Source organism: Ctenocephalides felis, unplaced genomic scaffold (genome assembly GCF_003426905.1).
Source record: "Ctenocephalides felis isolate EL2017-DRISC unplaced genomic scaffold, ASM342690v1 CF-g0.4_SCAFFOLD_01886, whole genome shotgun sequence".
NCBI classification, from domain to species: Eukaryota; Metazoa; Arthropoda; class Insecta; order Siphonaptera; family Pulicidae; genus Ctenocephalides; species Ctenocephalides felis.
In genome coordinates this window covers 47,413,896-47,434,086 of record NW_020538040.1, presented here as the reverse complement: position 1 = coordinate 47,434,086, position 20,191 = coordinate 47,413,896, and the positions used below count along the sequence as shown (strand labels likewise).

Below are 20,191 nucleotides of genomic sequence, written 5' to 3'. Positions count from 1 at the left end.
AGCATTTTAAAAATATCGTTTATCACACTAAACTGGAAAAGTTTAAGTTATGTGAGGAAAAAGTTGACCTTTAGACGGCGTTTTCTAAAAAATCGATTTCAAAAATGTATGATCCATTTAATGAATCTCGATAAGGACTCGACTTGCTCAGAATTAGCAAAAAAAAGTGCATAAAAAGGATCACGTTTCAAAAAACAAACTCAATCCTATAGAAACCAAAGTCCTGAATCTATTTTGAAAATTTAAAAATCGTTTGATAGATATGATAAGGAATCGCGCTGTTTTGTGAAGATCGGTCGGAGCGTTTTTTTGTTTAAATGAATAGTAGATTTTTTTAATTTTTTCTCCTAAAACGATGATTTCATTGTCTTAACGAACATTCAAAAATATAAATCTACAAAAAGTGATTTAATTATAAATATTCTCTAAAATTAGGGATAATGATTTGCGTGAAAATTTTGAAATCATTTCAAACAAAATGTTACTAAATCTCAACTTTTATTGAGAAAACAGACTATTTGCACGTATTTATAGGTTTATGCAACTATTTTTAAGAGAAAAAGCCACACCGAAATTGAATATTCACCATTGCCTAAGTAGTAAATTAGTGCTAGTCTTGGGGTTAACAAAATGTCAAGAAAAATTTGAACTTTGCTAATAAAAACTACTTCAATTATTTGCAGATATTTAGTTTGCATTTCTTTTGTCTAATGTAATTTATTTTGCAATCGTTTGAATTTAAATGTTACAACAACGGCAGTAAATGCTCAGAAGGGTTCGATGTAAAATCATACAATATCTCAATATATATACATAGGGTTTTATTTTATTTGCTTGTATTTTTATCACATATGACATTTTATAGGTTTTATTATAATTGTTAGCTCCAAAATTTCAACATTTATTAATAAAATTCCAATATTTAATATTATTTATAGCTTTCGATAAAAAAAATTAGTTGGTTCATAAATTTTTGTAATTATTAATTAAAAGGGATCAATAGTTTTTATGCTTTTTAAATGTAGATAAAATCATAAACTGAAAATGCGTGAATTACTGATCTATCGTACATTGTGCTATGAAAAACTGTTTAATATATTTTTGTAAGTAATCGTCAGAACATGAGAATTAGATGTTTATATAAAATTATATAAGATTGCAACGAAATCTATCACATGTTAAATTACTGCGATATCATCAAATATATTTAGTGAAAATTTATTATTTTTGTGTAGATATAAATTATTACTGTTAAGAATTTAAAAATTGTAATGAACAATCTGATCAACATCATCCTTTACATAGAACATGCTATTTTTGTATAATTTTCTAAGTAAAATCAAACATTTGGTATCAAATAAAGATAACGTTGTTTGCACAGTGCATGTGCCCATAATAAAAGATAGGTCTCCAGAGTCGTCTAGGAATATTTCTTGTTTATTCATGACTATAAGATAAATTGGGTTATCACTATTGTTCTGATAAAATCATATTAAAGATATTCAGTTTAAATATCAGATTTTTAAATATAATGTATTTGCGGATAAAGTGATTAAGTGGTTGTTATCAGATTTTCTAATATACTTTATAGTAAATTGTTTACGGGCATTAAATAGGTTCGGGATTAAAAGAGTATTGATAAAACTGTTTTCAATTACAATGAATTACTATTATTAATTCTCTGATAACGAAAGTTGTTTATTGTATTGTGGTTTTGTAAAGAAAATTTTTAAATGCATACCGTTGTACATTGATGTACAATCATAGAAATTCGTGTCGTTTGACGATGATTCGAGAAATGAAATAATACGTTCGACCGAGATATTTGTTCTCACAAAGAATATAATAAACTTATTTATTAATATCTGTATTTATGTTACGTTGTTATGAAATTTATTAAAACTCTCCTTCGATAATTCAGGTTGTTGAGTTATAATTTAACCTTTGTAGCTGTGGACTGTATTAAACACTGATTTGTTTGTATATTATGTATTTGTTGCAGTTATTATTACAATCACTGATTTGTTACTAAAAGAAGGTATATTTCTTGGTTATTATACGTGTTGTTTCACGGATTTTTTTTAGAAGTGAACAACTAGTTCAATTAAAACACCCCGCTACCCCCTCTACCAGGGGTAGCAACCATTCCGTGTAAAGCTTAATGCCCTGAAGGTTGTCACCTTCATGGCCAATATAATAAAACGAAAATACGTCCGAACAATATCATTTAAAATATGTATAACTCTGAAGATAAAAGATTTATTTATTGGTTATGAAAAACACGTTTTTGCCAATTTTTTCTCGATGTTTGAAGCAATTCTTCTGAATCGTTTGAGACCTAAATTGGAATAATGTAAGTGTATGTGCGTTCGAGTCGATTTTAGATCTTCAGATCTTAAAACGGCTGCACCGATTTCAAAATTTCAAGCCATTGATGAAACACTCGACAAGGACGATAACGATTTCTTTAGAGTTGGCAGATAAGTTATTCTACGCTTTAGCCAAAAATCGATTTTGAAAAAAGTTAAAATTGTTCGAAAGATCATTTGGGAATCGAGTCATTCGGTTTTTGGTAAAGATCGACCGTGTAGTTCCTCCATAGTTTATTGTCGAAAAATTGTTATAAGATTTTGATGGAACTTTTTATGACAATAAAATTCATGATCTAAGCTAAGCGAATATTCTGAAATATTCTAATATTGGCCTGCAACAAATGGTTTACAAGACAAAGTTAGTTTTTTGTTCAAAAATATATTATATAAACTATTTGTCGAAAGTCGACAACATGCTACGCTATTAGTAATAGTTTCTCAAGATATAATGCCATGCAGCAACTCGATATACATATAAATCACTCATAAATTAATATGCTGATATCTTATTGATTATGTCGATTATTTACACCTTTCAAGAAGTTCATAAAACTTGCCTTGAAGCAAAATGCCGCTTACATCTAGTTTACCTTTTGCAATTCGTTTAGTTAAGTTATGTAAAAGTTTATAATGATTTAAGATAGTAGATTTTTAATTGTTTCAATGTTTTGTTATAGTTTTATTTAATTTAGCACAAAAGACGTGCACTTCCAAATGCTCCAAATACAAATGATTTGCATTGGATGCAGGTGGTGTCTTATTTTTTGTATGTCTAATTACAACTGGCTTTTTGTTATAAATCTTGCTCTGGCCAAATACTAACAAAATACCAGCATACTGAATGCAAACATTACATTTAAAAATATTTAGGGTAGCACAGATCTGTTGAAGTTAATTTATACAAGTAGTATAGGTAGTCTTTTTTTAGCATAAGATCTTTTTATCTTCTTATCTTAACTAGTGGCATGGCATCGTGCCTCAAGGCAAATTGCTGGAACTTACCGAAAATTAAAATAAAAAAATAAGCAAAAAAATGTAAACAAAATTTATACTTATTATTAAAATCTCGAATAAATATCTTATCGTTTAAAGATGTGTATGTCTAATAATCATTTTTGACCATCAAATAGCAATTTTGTTCTTTTTTCAATAGATCTTCAAAACCACTGGACCTGCCTTTTTGAAACTTAATATGTTTTTAATTTTGTCAAAACAAATGAAATGTTTTTTTCGAATCATTAATATTTGAGGCTCCGTTCTCTCAAAAACTGAATAACCATATATGGCATTTTTGCCCCGTACTTTCGAATCGGTTGGACCTGCCTTTGCCAAAAACTAATTTGCAAGTCATGAATTATTCAAATCGGTTGATTCGTATTCCCAAAATAATCCAGTCATTCAAGCTTAAATTGGGTATGAATCTCGGAATTCGAGATACCCAGCTGCAAGTCTGTAAACACTTGTATTTTGCACCCTAAAAGTTGTCTCAAAACTTATATGTGGTAGTGTGTACGCAACATATGTAGGCTTTGAGACAACTTTTAGGGTGCAAAATACAAGTATTTACAGACTTACTGCTGGGTATCTCGAATTCCAAGGTGAACTTGTTATAATAACTGGACTAAAATCGTTGACGAAAAATTGTATTCGTACACACACATACACACGCATACATACATGTTTTCTAAAGTATGCAAAAATGTTCAGAAACCTTTGAAATGAAAAATTAGTTTCGATTTTTTTTTTTGTTATTACTATAAATCACCTCACAAGAAGTAAAAGAAATTACATGTTTTGAAATTTCATAATAAAAAATATTCTTAAAAAAAGATATTCTAATATGAGTTATATGAGCAAGACAAATGCGTCATGTGTTATGCGAAAAAATACTTTATATTTATCAATAAATATGTGTTATCAATAACAACAATTGACGGGTTTAACTCTTCTTTAATTTATATATGTCTTGTTCTTTTTTTAAAATAACAATAAAAATGTAAGTTATAAGTGAACTGACCAATTTACTTTCAAAAAGTTTACAGTTTAGGCTTTACTACTAATTAAAATGTTCAATTTCGAATAAATTTTATTAGCATGTACATGAAATCTGAAGTTTTCTCTGCTTATCTGTCACAAGAATATGAGTTCATTGGCCGTATTACTTTCTAATAATTATCAATCACCTTATATACGCACTAGTCGACCTTTAATTCAGTTTCAAACTACGCTTAACTACGTGCAAAATTTTCCGCTTGCAAGCGGCATGTCCACTCATTCATTCGCGCTGTCATTAAAGCTTCAATCAATAGTAGCTCGATAGGTGCTAAACGCTGCGGCGCTAATATTCTATTACATCGATTGCATAACATTAAGATCCTAGACGCAGTTGAAATATCAACTCGAGACACGAGCTATACATTAGAAATATTAGATAAGTCAAGTAAATATACAGCTTGAATTTTAAATCTATAAGGTTGTTCGGAAAGTCACTTCGCTTTTTACCACCAGAATTTAACTATATTTTTTTAACGTAATGTCATACTTAAGCCCTTTATATCATATATAATATAACACAGGCCAACAAATTTTTTTTTTGTTTGGTGCATCAAATGTTAGTGCTGATTCTTATAGTATTTTTTGCGCTGATTTCAAATCTGCAAACCATTTTTTTGTATCAGCTCTAGTTTGGAACTTGGCAAGAAGTTGCCGAAACCAGGTCCATTCGAAGTCGTTACGGAAAAGAACTTCCGTGTCAACTAATGTCCCAACTAAGGCCGAATGGGTCTAGTAAGTTTGTATGTACGAGTAGGCATATTTCATTAAAATAACATTCTGAATTGTATTACTATTTTGTACTTTCGTTCCTTATATTATAACTAAGTTCTCGCTGTTTGTCAGTATATGGGCAGTAAGGGTTGGTCGATTTTGACAAAACCAGAACGTCTTGAAGCAAGCTTAGAGTAAGTAAACAAACTGCTGCGATACATAATTGATTTCGTTTTTGCATTATATACTTCTGGTTGTGAATATGTCCAATTTTATGCCAAACAATCGTCATTTGCGGGGAGTGTTAATTTTCGTCTTCCATTAAAAAAAACGGCAGCTCAAGTGCATCGAGAGTTACGGAAATTTTGCTCTGAGCGAAACATGTTGTGAGGGATTTTGTCGCTTCAAAAATGGTGATTTTGATGTTGAAGACCACCTTCGTGAAGGAAGGCCAAAACATTCAAAAACGCTAAATTGAAGGCCTTGTTCGAAGCGGATTCGTGCCAAACTCAAGAAGATCTTGCTTCAGAATTAGGAGTTACCCATCAAGCCATTTCCAAGCTATTGCATGCGTTGGGGATGATTTAGAAGCAAGAAACTTCGGTTTCTTGTGAGTTGAAGCCAAGAGAGGTCGAGCGTCGTTTTTTCGCCTGTAAACAACTGCTCCAGCGGCGAGAAAAGAAGAGGTTCTTCATCACATCGTGACAGGTGATAAAAAATGAATAAATTACAACAATCCAAAGAGGAGAAAATCTCAGTTTGGCCGAATATTCACTGTGAAGGTTATGCTTTACATATGGTGGGACCAGGTCAGTGTTATTTGTTATGAGCTGTTGAAACCGAGCGAAACCATCATTAAAGAACTGTATCGAACTCAATTGATGCAATTTTTTTATAATAAAGTTACATTTTCATCGAAAAAACAGCGAGAACTTAGTTGCGCACCTAATATATCATATATATCATATCTTGAAAACTAAAGATCATAGAAAAAAAAACAATGTCATTTTTGAAATCAGCGCCCCAAATATACTTAAAAACAGCATTAAAATCATTTGCACCATTTTCTTTGTTGGCCTGTGTAATAATATATGATTTGAAAACTTATATTTTAAGGCTTGTGCGTGAAAAATTCTAATCAATTACATGTAGTAGTTTTTGGATGGTGCCACTTTGAATACGGAAAGAATTAAGCATTTTCAACATATTTTACTCTTTTGTCATAGAAAAGCTAAGAAAACAGTTTAAATAAAAATGAAATTGATCAATGTGTACGGAAATGACATGTTGATAGTGTGACAGTGCCAAAATTGGATTGCTAAATTTCATTCCTGATATTTTGATGCCCAAATTGCGGTTAAAGCTGATAAAGACGCGAGGAAGACATTAGTTGATGCAGACCGACGAATAACAATACATGAGATCCCATTGAGTAAAAATTTATCAACAGTTCATGACCACTTAAAAGGTCTGGGATTTCAAAACTCAAAGTACGGTTCTCATAGAAAGAAACCTGTGCCGTGGCACTGGCGTCCGCGATTCGCCTCTGAAAAGTCTTGGAAGTTATCAGGTTTTGAAGACCTCACATAAGTTTGGTCAATCTCCAGATCTGCCATCATAGGACATTATTTGTACCAGCCACTAAAAAAATTTTTAGGCGGTAAAACCTTTACTACAAATAACCCGGTCAAAAAGCTCTTTGATCAGTTTTTTGCCAATAACGACCAAAACATTTATGATTTTGAAATTGTGCTAATACCAGTTATATGACAAAAGATGTTCGATCAAAACTGCTAATACATAATTTATTCAAGTAATTGTTTATTGTACGCAAATTACTGGACAAAATTTCTATAAAAAACGAAGTTACTTTCCGGACAACCCAATAAATAAAGTTTATACGGAACTTCAATTCGAACGCTCGCGCCCTTGCGTAGATTTTTTTTAAAATATTTGGACATAAAAGGCAATATAGATTTGTACAATATATTAAGTGATATAAGAAAATTATAGTCTTTTGAGAGATGCTACTTAAGATAAACATTAGTACGGAACCCATAGAAATGTAAACTAAATTTCTACTATTAATAAAATTTCTATGAAATATCTGATAATTTGATGAACATATATCTAATGATCATTTTTGTCCACCAAATAACATTTTTTTATACTTTCTTTAATGGATCTCCAAAACCGCTAGATCTTAACTTCAGTATAAATAAAATATTTTTTGAATCATTCAAATCGGACGCTCCGTTACCTCAAAAGCTGAATTACCATATTTGGCACATTGTAAAAATGTTACAAACTTTAATTTTTTTCTAACATCATTTTCTAGTTGGTTTATTTTATAAAAATATAGGCCAAAAGTCGAAAAACATGTCGGTTTGAACTACATGATTATTCGAGATGCTTTATAATTTTATATTTGAAATATCAGTAATTTTCTGTAAAGTATCGCGAAAACAAAATGTTTTGGGGTTTGGAAAACTTTGCATATCACGTTAGTTTTTAAATGGGTACAGAATTTCAAATCGAACATATATAGTGCATCATCCGGATGAATTCCAAGATATTATATTATTTAATAATATGATTTGATATAATTTTGATAGAATAATTGATGTATGATATATGGATTTATGGAGAACCAATAAAGCTCAAATTTGTTTGTAGCCCGAAGGAAAACCTTCTTATATGATCGTAATTTTTATTCAAATGACAGAAAAGGTTAATGTATATCTCACAAGAAACAAATAATTCACTATATATTCGTAATACTTTTGCTTCACAGATCTTAGAATTATTTTGAAATATTGTTAAAATTAGTATAATGTGGTACTTACAGGTGGAAGGATTTTGGCTGTTTACTCTCGTCGAAGGTGGAATAATAGGTTCTTGTTTAGATGTGCCCTGTTGCGCCATATTTTGAAACGACATTATTTTATAACTATCAGATGCTATTTTCTTTCCTTCCATTCTTTGATTATTTGGTACATTTTCACCTAATACACTATCAATAATATGTCTCAGAATCTGTGCAGGCGGTCCATTGGCACCATCATTATTACTCGATTTATTTTCAGTTCTTTTGCCACCCTGTTCTAAATGTTTATCCGCAAATTTTCCTTCTGTGTTTTCTTTTTTCTGAAAATTTGAATCGTTCTTTTTCGTTTTTTCGTCGATTTGTTTTTCTTTATTCTTTTCGTCATTGCCATTTTTGTCCATTACAGATATTTTAGGGGCAGCATGAATATATTATTTTAGTAAATATCATAATGTTGCTGAAACCATACAAATATTGTTAGCTAAAAGTCATATTTTAAGATTATGTTTAAAACTAAATGATTTGATTGTATTAATTATTTTTGAAAGCATATTTCTTCGTTATATTATTTCATGAATATTCTTTCAGTCTCTTTATTAATTTGCAATTTTATAGATATGTTTCAGTAGGTCGTTTTTATTAATGATTAAAAGTGTGTTAATATTTAAATTAAAATAATAAAATTTAAATTATATTAAATATATGTATACGACTAGACATATTTTTGTAAAAAATGATAAAAAACGTTTAATTTATTTATCATAAAAGATTTAACTGAGTCCATTTCAAACTAATCAATCATTTTTAGTTATTGACAGCAGTATTATCAATTTAGATAATCGCCATCAGTTCTATCGATCCTAATTTCTTCTCTATATATGAATTATAAATACATATTTTGGTGGTCTGCTTGAAAATTAACTATATCATGAAATACATTATATAAAACTTACAATGTTTGTTACCATTTATGTATAAAAGTCGGCCAGATTATTGCAATTCTTAATCATTTAAATTTTATTGATCGATTTATGAAAAATAACACGACAAAAATTTTACTGTCAAATTGAATAAAAAATATGAATAGCTATTTTTATGTCTACTTTAAAAAAGTTTAATTTTTATATTTATATATATTTTGAATAATTTTTTATAATCAACTAGAATAAGTAATATTATTAAACGCTATGATATGCATGAAATTAGTACCTTGAGCTGCTTGTTTTGGACTGTTGATACAGAAATAAAAAGGTATTTAAGTTAGCCAATATTACATAAATTTTGACAATTTCTAATATTTTAGTAATATGTAAACAAAACTTATAAGCATTATCTTTGTAGGCGTTCATAATTATAATAAGAGTTTTAATTATGTACATTGTACATAATCTTGATTTAGAAGCATATTGAAAAAAAAATCTCGTGAAAATACTGTTGAAAAGTACAAAAATTTTTTTTTGCTACAGTTTAATGAACACACGTTTAATATCTTTTCAAATTACCATCACAATAAACTTTTTATTTTAAATAGTTGTGAAAATTAATTTCAACCGTACAATACGCTTCATAAATTCATTTTTTTAAGACAAGTATTTTTCCATACTTGATGCATAATTTCTAATAGTGGTTGCATTACTCGAATTACAGAAAATTTAGTCTGTTTAAGAAAAAGTTTAATTTTGGTTTGTGTAAATCATGAATGACAAGACCACAATAAGCATTATACGGTTAATACAAAAGAATTTAACATTTTTTCATATTCTTACACCAAACTGGTATCTAATTAATAAAATATAATTTAATGACTAAAATATATGGTGAACAATGTCAGTTATATACTTTTTTATATAGCTATACATAGGGTAAGGTGAGGCACATGGCTTTGAGTAATTATATTGTGAAAACCACATCAATTATATCACAACAAATAGCACATATCAAACAAACAACTATCTGACTATGTTTAGAAAAATCTCAGCTAACTCATCATTTTGTAGAAATGTGTTGTTTCGCTGTTTTTTCAAAAAATTGTCTCCTAGTTCTTTTTAATCCATAAGCGGGGTAAAATGGAACAATGTCTTATTTTTAATTTTAGAGAGATTTTACAAAATAATAGCTACATTATTCAACTAATGCAAAATATCAATTTTGTGGGTACATTTTTACAGAGATTGACACTGTATATAATCCTAATCTCTGGTTAAATATCTGGATAAGTAATTTTATCAGAAATATTTATTATCACATTTGCAGTAACTATTAATTTAGTTTATCTCTGGTAAATCTGCTTTTTTTACCTTAATTTACTTTTTTATTTACTAATTTTTATTGTTTACACCTCTGCAAGGGCTAAGGTTCAGTTGGTTCTTTTTACACCACTACACTTAGTAGTACGGTCTAAAAGAGGTTATATAAAAAAAACTGAATCTAACTTAAAATTATCAATACATCTTATAAAACAATTATATAACGAACACAATTGCAAATAAATTATTTTTGGGTCTGGTAAACTAAACAATGGTGTCACAACCAAAAAAACTAACAACGAAAGAAAATACTTTTGTTATGGATTTTCAAATATTGTGTTTATCTCCTGATAGCAAAGTCTTAAAATAATTCTTAACTCAACTCGTTTTTGAGATATTGGTGGTGGACCTCTAAGCGTCGCGCTATCCTATATTGAACCTATTACAAACGATAGTTCTACCCATTTTCTTTCAAAATTGTACTGAATTAATGCAAGTGGTTTAATTCAAGATTAGCTTATATATAAATATAATCAAATTTGTCTTGTAAATATATACTTTGAATTTATTTTAATTAATATATCAGTTGTAATGGATCGCAAGCCGTGCAAGTCCGACCAATCTGATAAAGTAAGTGAAGCATCAACAGCATCATGTTTGTCCAGAACGAGTACTTCTGTATCCGAAGATAGTATACCTGCTAAACTTGATCTTCCGTCAGATTTTGAGATTCTGTCGAAGCCACTATTTCGAATACCGCAGCATCTGTTAAGAAACCCTTTACAAAATGCGAAACAGAAGTCCAAAAAAACGCCCTCCATGCTAAGCCAAGAGAGGCGCGACAGGAGTAACAGTTTGGTGACAAGTAACTACTTTGCTTTCAATATTATTATTACTAAATTCACTTTATAGAACTTACTTATCCTTTTGGGCTATGCTTCTTTTGTATTACTAGTAATGATTGCTTTTATAAATGAACACTTGGTACACTTGGATTGAGAAAAATTTTAGAAATGGATTTTTTTTTGTATGTTTTTGGAAATGTTTGGATTTAAAAAAATAGATAATAAATACACGGGATATCTTACTAAACCCCTTACTTCCCCTAAAAACGTCACGTGATTAATGGATGCCCCCTTGGTAGTGTCACGTGTCTTGTAAGCTCGTTCACAGCGCATTTTGTTTGTGACCAAGTGTTCAAAATAAAAAAGAAACTAGCTGTAAGTGGAATTCTGTTCTAAGGCAATTAGGGCATAGTGCCTTGAGGCAAATTGCTGGAACTTCCCGTACCGCAATTCAAAATTCGAGTGATTAAAAATAATCAATAATAATAATCAATAAAAGTTGATGAATGAATTGAAACTTATAATAGAATTTCGAACCATAATAAATCATTCTATCTTAAATCATTTATTTTAGAATATTTTGGTAATTCTGAACTTTTTTTCAAAGCAATCGTACTTTTTTAATTGCATGAAGACGAAATATCAAAGCGCCGCGGAACCCATAGGAATGTAAACAAAATTTATACTTATTGTTAAAATCTCTATAAAATATATGATAATTTGATGTGCATTTTTTTACTTTTTCTCCATATCTCCAAAGTCGTTGGAACTGCCTTTCCAAAAATTTGAACAGTTTTTCATTTAGCCAATACAAATAAAATGCTTTTCGAATTATTCCAATCGCACGTCTCCTTATCAATACGAATCGAATGTTTTTTGAATTATTCAAATCGGTTGATCCGTGTTCCCGAAATCGTCGACGAAAATTTGTATCCGAACATACATACACACACACATACACACACACACACACACACACACATACATCCATTTTTTCTAAGGTATGCCAAAATGTTCAGAAGGTTTTGAAACGTGAAGATCCATAAAAATTTTCATTTTCGATTTTTTTTGCGATTACTATAATTTGCCCTACGGGAAGTTAATATGTTAATTTTTTTGCTGGAAAACAGCTTTTAGTTTATTTCGTTTAATAAAAGTAATGGATGATTCATGTTGTTTTTTTTAACTTATCGAACTAGTTGTATCATTTTGCCAACTTCTTAGATGTTTTTTTTCGACTTTTTAAGATTTTCTGATACCTTGCAGACCAATTTAAGAAATAGGTATGTGGATGTGAGTCAAAATTTGACCCGTACGTCGACGTTTCCTTAAAAATGCCTCAAACTTTAAAATCCATTCGATGAACTTAATAAGGACTTTGTTTGATAAGTTTTGCGCCACAATAAGTCTAAGAAAGTTTCTTTAAAATTGGTAAAAAAGGGCATAATTCTTCGTCACATTTTCGCAAAAAAACAGACATGATTGTATAACATCAAAAATGGCATAAGTGTTATTTTTTAAAAAAAAAGATTTTAATGAAACTTAACATGGGAATAGAGTTTTATCAAAACGTTCAAATATTATAGTCCTGATAAAAGTAAATTAATTAAAATAAAATCATTAAACCTGATATACGAAAGTTTGTTTGTGTACTATCATTAAGAAAAGATTAATTGGAAATCGCGCTGATTAGTTTTAAGTAAACCCGAGAACTTAATTTCTGAAATAAATATTCGAATATTCTATTTGATTAGGTAAATCTAAATTTGTATTGATTAACGGGCCAATTCCGCCGTAAAATAGACCAAAATTTGCAATTGACCAACTGCAAGGCTATGTTACGTAGCGTTTTTCATATAAAACGATGCTGAAAACTGTCGAAATGCTATGTAGTCCAGTTATGGGCTTCAGATATAAAACCTAGCCTAGAAAACGCAGAAACGTCAGAAAAATTCACCGTTTTGATGTGTCATATAACATATGAGTAAAGTTACCTTTATGTGTAAAACGCCTGATCGCACAGTAAATACATAGCATTTTGTCAACTTTTAGTACCATTACACATAAAAAACGCGGCGTGGCATAGCCTTGCCATAACATACGTCTATTTTACGGCAGAATTGACCTGTAAGTCGATTATTTACACGTATCGTCCTAATGCAAAAAGCCACTTGCAATTTGTTAATTCTCATTTCTAAATATTTTATTGTAGTCAGTCAATCGCTCACGCAACAGAAAAAGATGCGTGAAGAATTTCGCAAATGTCTTGTCGAGTTAATCATGGAGCAAGAGTCCGAACAAGATGCGCCGGAAGGACCTCTCTCGGAAAGGGATAGATACACACTGCGTTATTACTATTACATACAATCTGGGGCAGACACTGTGCACGTCGCCCCCATGGAATCGAATCTTATGAGAAGGTATTTGATTCATTAAAGCATTAAACTATAGTCGTATATGGGATATTCGTATATTTTTATGTAGAACTATAACACAATTACTTTCTATAATCGTATCGTGATTAACTTTATGGAAGCGGTGTGTTTTGGTGCGCAATTACATTTAAGCATAGTAACACACTTTTTTTTTATTTTAACCTCTATCTGAAGCACTGTCCGTGTTATAAACAAATATTAGATAAAGACATGTAATAAACATGTAATATTAAAATATGTAAATCATATGAAATTCGTACAGAACATCAAAACGGAGAAAATAGTACTTACAAAAAATTCTCGAATTTTTTTAAGTTTTAAAAATATTTGATATCATGAATAATATTAGATATAAATTTTAAAACTTGATAATTCTCAAAAATATCGAAATTTTTGCGGTTTATATATTTTAATATTTATATCAATATCAGGAAAAATATAATTAGTAACCGTTTCTACAAAAACTGACTTCGATACCATCAACGCGCCTACTCTACTCCTTGCGCCTTATTGGATTATTGGAACCTTTTACTAAAAAAAACTACATAAAATACAGTTGATCAAAAACTTTTTGTTAGGTAAGTCGAACACTTATGATAAATTAATAGGAGCCGATTTTGTCATGAAATAGACCAATCTTATGGCAAGGCTATGTTAAGTAGCGTTTTTCATATAAAAATGGCACTAAAAACTATCACAATGCTATGTATTTGCTGTGCGATCAGGCGTTTCAGACATTAAATCTAACTTTATGTATGTTTTATCATGCCACATCACAAAGACTCACGATAAGAGTGTGTTGTTTTCTAGGCTAGGTTTTTTATCTAAAATATTATCTTTTTTGTACCATTTTATATGAAAAATGCTGCGTAACATAGCCTTGCCATAACATTAGTGTATTTCACGACAAAATCGGCCACTATTAATTTACTTCATGTGTTTGACTTGGAAACTAATAACTAAAAAAAAAAGTTGATCCAAGACTGAATTCTTTTTATAATTTTTAGTAGTAATCTCAATCGCCCCATGATCTCAAAAACTAACGAATATAAAATTATTATAACTAGTAACTAGGCTATGGAACCGTATGGAAAGTTCATGAAGATAAAGTCGTTATTGATAGCACTCACATTGTGATTTCCAATTTAACCAAATGCTTTGTATTTAAAGTTGTATTTAACACATTATTTATTTATATTTGCAAGGTTTCGGAAGTTTGGAATTCCAAACATTTTTGACATAACCTTAACAAATTTTACCATTTTTTATGAAAATAAAATTTCATAATAATATTATTTCTATAAAAGTCATATGACTGAGTAGAAACTTGACCTTTTGAAATCTATGTTTCACAAAGTCGGGCAGCTTTTCAATTTTTCTAAACGTTTGCTTATTAGTCAACTAAACAGTTGTATTTAACCGTACCAAATGATGTAATTCACAATATAAAATTCAAAATATGTACGATTTAGGCAACGATACGACTTGAGCAACTTTTACCTATATACATTTGTGACTCCCCATTTTTATTTTTTTTAAATTTAATTTTACAATGTTCTTGAAGAACCTACATCTCCTATCACCTACACGCCGAAATAATTTATTCATAAATAAGTTAATACTTGCAATAACTTTTAGTTTTACATCTAGTCAAAAAATTCTTAAGATAGTTCTAGTAGAATTATTTTTCATATTATATTAATTAAGGTTATTTTGAACTTACAAAAAATATAATACTGTGTGATTTTGGTTTCATTTTATTCGCAAGGGCACAAATTAAAATTTGTGAAAATATGTTTAAAATAAAGTTTTTATTACATTTGTTGGGCTGATCTGTACAATTAAATTACCGATTTTTAATTATAAAGCGAAGAAGAAAGTTGCTTATTATTGCTAATAAACTTAAAGTCTGTCATTAAAATTGTTTTTAGAGTGATGGGTTTAATACCTGTTCGCCTGCAAAAATGGACGAGTACTCTTGATGCTTCTAAAGATGAAATGGAAGAAGAATATTTATATGGAGTTAAAAAATCTATTGTAGATTTTGTTCTTAAGGATGCATCACAAATCAATGCGAGGGTAATCGATTAATTATCATTAAATAAATAACTTCAACAAAGTTCGTTATTGATTTATAAAACTGCTTTTATAAAATGATTTACAGTTTTGCTAAATTGATCAAATAGAATATGCATGCGTATCTATAAAATGTATATATTATATTATAGATTGAAGAATTTTCATCACCAGAAAGAAAAGAATGCTCTGAAACATTGAAAGTTTACAGAAACACTTTTGATGCGAGTTCAAAAAGAATCGAGCGCATACTTCACATTGTTAACCCTTGTGTTTTGAAAAGTTTAGAAGTTTGGATACTTAATTTTGAGTAAGTTAAATATTCAGTTATTATCTTAAGACATATTGCAGTATAAATCATTTTCAAGGAGGTCCAGAATTTGAAAAAAAAACAATTTTCTCATTTTCAAAATCTAACTATTCCATAATATGTATACGAAATTGTCATTTTTGATACGATACCTACGATTTTTCAAATTATTCTCTAACGATTTATTTGAAATTTTTATAGAATTTCCTTTAGACTTCTTCTCAGTATGAAAGACGCTCATCTCCAAATTCTGATTTTTACTATTTTTAACAAATAGTAATATAATATAACAAATAGTAACAAAGTATTTTTTTTATGATATGGTTTGATTTCTTTGTAGAAATCTTCGTCTAATAGATATAAACGTGTTGAAAAATGCGAAAAAGGCTCCGGATATAATAGGATTCGCCAAGGAAATTAAGAGACATATTGATGGCGCCAGAAAAATTCTTTTAACCAAATGGTTTCTCCAACTGCAAGAAATATTTTTGCAGGGTTTTAAAAAAGGAATAGTGCCAGATAATACAAGACCGAAGTCGTGCAGAAGATTTTTCGATTGCACTTCTGTAATAATGACATACCAAATCCAAACGCTTTGTTTGAAAAGCATTCTCGATTATACAGCATATTTGATGAATGAATCGGTATGGTTTCTTTAAAATATTTTCTACAAATGATTAAATAACTATTTAAATCTATATGATTCAAGATACTCCGTTTGCGAAAGTTATCCTTGAAATTTTTTGGCTTAAATGTGTAATTACAGAAAGGAAGAATTTTTTTAAACCTGAACTGTTGGTGGATAAATTGTATGCAGATTAAATTTATCTATAAGGAGATGTCAATACCTTTTTCTTTGAAATATATTAATTGTTTGTGTCAATTTTTGGACAGTTTAAAAATTGAATTCAATATCAACTTCTTTAAAAATTTTGACAAACTTGATTTATGCTGATCTTGAACCATAATATGCATACTGTAAATGGTAATTCAACAAAGTTTTGAGCTTCAATTTGGACTTGTAATAAATTACTACTATTAAAGATACAAATCTTCACAACACTACTCACATATACATGTATATATAATGTCAATGTATAATGTATATGTATTATTGTATATAAATTTCAGCGCCATTTCAAAGGAATTCAGATAAACCTTGTTGTTAAAAATCAAGGTTTAATATTTGATCCACCTTTCTACACAATAGAAACCATTGTACTGGATGTATTTGCTCATTTAATTAAAGCAGTAAATAATTTACCTCGGCTAGAAATAAAGTTGTATATGGATTATGTTGGTGAACCAGAATGTTTAAAGGTAATTTCATTATTAAAAGTTAAAGGCAAAACTGTACTTTTGAAAAAAAAAAACACTGATCAATGTGAGCATAATATATTTTTTTAAATATTAGTGTCATCTGAGAATAGATAAAATAAAGTTGTCTGTATGATTATTCACCTTAAGACAATAATTCTCTATAAGTTAATATTATTCAAAAAAATTAACAATATGTAATATTGTCAGTTTGTCAATAATAGTAGTATTCATGACTATTATGAATGATAAATTATGCATTTTTTATTATTTTATAATTATGTATTATATTACAATTTTGCGTTAATCAACAGTTTATTGCATATATTTTAGCCCGTGATTTCTGAAGAAACGGTTGAAAGATGCAGGAAAAAGATTCACAACCTAATGGAAAAAGAAAAATTGAAACCTTTGCATCATGTTCAGGACTTTATCAATTATGTAGAATTAATTAACGGACGGGTAAGTTTTATTTATAGTAAATTTTAAATATTGTATGCATGTTTGTATATACACATTTATTTATTCAGAAGCAAAACGTAATTATTAATAATAAATATGATTCCAAGCTTTATTTAATCTAAGATTTAAGGTATAAAGTTTGTTACTATCCTATCAATGCTTAGTTTCATCTAATATTAAAATTTTTAAGCGAGATAATTACTGAAAAAATGATAAATTATATTTATATAAAAATTAACAAGTTGATAGAACATAGTTCTATAAAAATAAGAAAATAAAATATTGCGCTTTTCTTAATATTTTAAGAAATTCTAAGCTGATTTTAAAATTTAGGACCACATAAAGCTTATTTTAGATAATTTAGATGATAGTAAATAGTAATTTGATCAAACCAAACAAAGTTTTCATGAATATGAAAACTAGCAATAGAAAATATAATACTATTGAATTTTTATGCAATGAAGGTCAACGAGATAATATTGATATTGATAATATTAGGTTGTCAAATATCTCCCTTCCGCTTTTTTGCTCTTGGTTTATAATACAAAAAGGCGGAAGGGAGATATTTGACAACCTAATATAATATTATAATTGACTTGTATGTAATTGTATATATATGTATATATATTAATTTATATTTTTCTCATAAAAAATATAAAAAAATCTTATAGATGGAGGAAAAAATAGATATGTTTATTTCCGAGCCTCATGATTTTGATGAATATTGCTTAGCAATAGATGCTATGATCAAAAAAGCTGAAAATATTCCACTTGAAGTAAGTTTATTTCACAATATATTTTACATTCAAAGGACATATTTATCTGATAAAATTATGTTTCAATATTTTAGTTGGAGCACGTGCTTTCATTAGGCTTCTTTGAAATGCATAGAGAAGATTTGATACATGCCTTGGTTAACGCTGCAAATAAATTTAAAGACAGACTTATAAATCACTTAATTGAAACTTATCAAGAACAAATGCGATTGTAAGTGGCAGAATTATGAACTTATCAAATTTACTAATGGTGCAAAAAATATTAAAATAGCATTAAAAAAATTGTTAATATTATATGGAATATTGACAAAGTTGCAATGATTTTTGTACCCTTAGTAATGCTCGTCGCTGATTTTTGTAAAGATTTTTGGAGTTTATGACCATTACTACTCTTTTTTCATTGAAATATTTTATTCAAAGCCTGGAGAATTCTCTTCATTCTAATGCTTGTATAATAACTTGTTAAACATTAACGTATATTTATTATATGTAAATGGTCAGGCAGAAACAATGATGGATGGATTTCAAGCGTCTGTTGTTTCTATATGGATCTATGTAGAATAATGTATTGGGGTTTTGTGATTGCACTAATTAATAAAATTTTAGTAGCCATTATTTTCAAAGACATTTGAATGCACGTCAGGTCATTTTTTGATGATATCTGCACTTTTGAGTATGGGAACTATACTTCTCTAAAGAGTCATATGTCACAGACCTTCCAGAAACCCAAATTGGCGCAACCCATTGGTTAGATATAGTTTCAATAAGATAGGGCCACTTTGTTAAATCACGTAAAATCAAATGTTTTCCCGACTACATTATTTAACAACGCAATTTCATAATATGGCCAGTAACTTTTGCTTTAATTAACACCATGTGATTTTTTTTGAGCACATTCTGTAAAAAAAAATGTGCACTAGCTGTCCTCAAACTATATCAAAGATACTGTCTGTAAGGAAATTGCAAACAAAAGACACCATTTGGAAGATATTTTTTACTAATAAACTCTAGTATATTGTGAACATTTAGTAATACACAAACTTATGGTAATATCGTCATTTAATAGTTAGTTTTTGGAAATCCATCCAATAATCCTGCCGGTCCCTGTATAATTAAATGCAAAAAGTTTAGTATTTGAAGAAATTCTGCTGCAAAATCTAATTCACTATGGCATCCCTAGCAACAAAATTAATTTTTTCTTAGTGATAAGATTATTTTTTCTAATTATAAAAAATGTGTGCCTAATTGAAAAAACATTTGGCTTATTTTGTTCTAATTAATATTAACTGTGCGCATATATATTCTAAAATTAGGCTTGGAGATGAGTATACTGGAATATCAGAACATGCAAATGTTCTACCTCTGAACACTGCCGAGCTGATGGAATACAGTGCATACGAATTAGAGTGCGAGACTCATTTCTTATATGCGATGGAGGACAAATTGCGCGAATTACTTAGACAAATATTAATACTATCTGATTATCAGCCGTTGCAATCTATGGAAATTAAGCAGAATAACTTCACATTTCAGAGGTAAAAATAATATTTATATTGTTCATATGTAACATAGTAATCTATCATTGAAATAAAAAAAGGAAACAGAACGAAAAACTGTTTCCCAATAAAATCAGTTTAGGTATAAATATTTTAGGACTAGAGTTAGAAGTTCTGCGAAAGAGCTCTGACACTACTAAAACCAATGTCGTTATGATATGAAAGGGCATATTCATATGAACATATTATGAAAGATAAAATAG

The 20,191-nt window shown here is 29.0% G+C and overlaps 1 protein-coding gene across 1 annotated transcript in view; it reads left to right on the top strand.

Annotated features, from left to right (window-relative positions):
* The first annotated feature begins 10,802 nt into the window (after positions 1-10,802).
* The window catches only part of LOC113375023 (dynein heavy chain 7, axonemal), a 49,825-nt gene continuing 40,436 nt past the window's right edge, over positions 10,803-20,191 (top strand). The window contains 10 exon segments of the mRNA XM_026614977.1: positions 10,803-11,076; positions 13,269-13,476; positions 15,423-15,570; positions 15,720-15,877; positions 16,218-16,521; positions 17,009-17,197; positions 17,528-17,656; positions 18,328-18,432; positions 18,507-18,643; positions 19,746-19,967. Coding sequence (XP_026470762.1) covers positions 10,803-11,076; positions 13,269-13,476; positions 15,423-15,570; positions 15,720-15,877; positions 16,218-16,521; positions 17,009-17,197; positions 17,528-17,656; positions 18,328-18,432; positions 18,507-18,643; positions 19,746-19,967 — 1,874 coding nt within the window.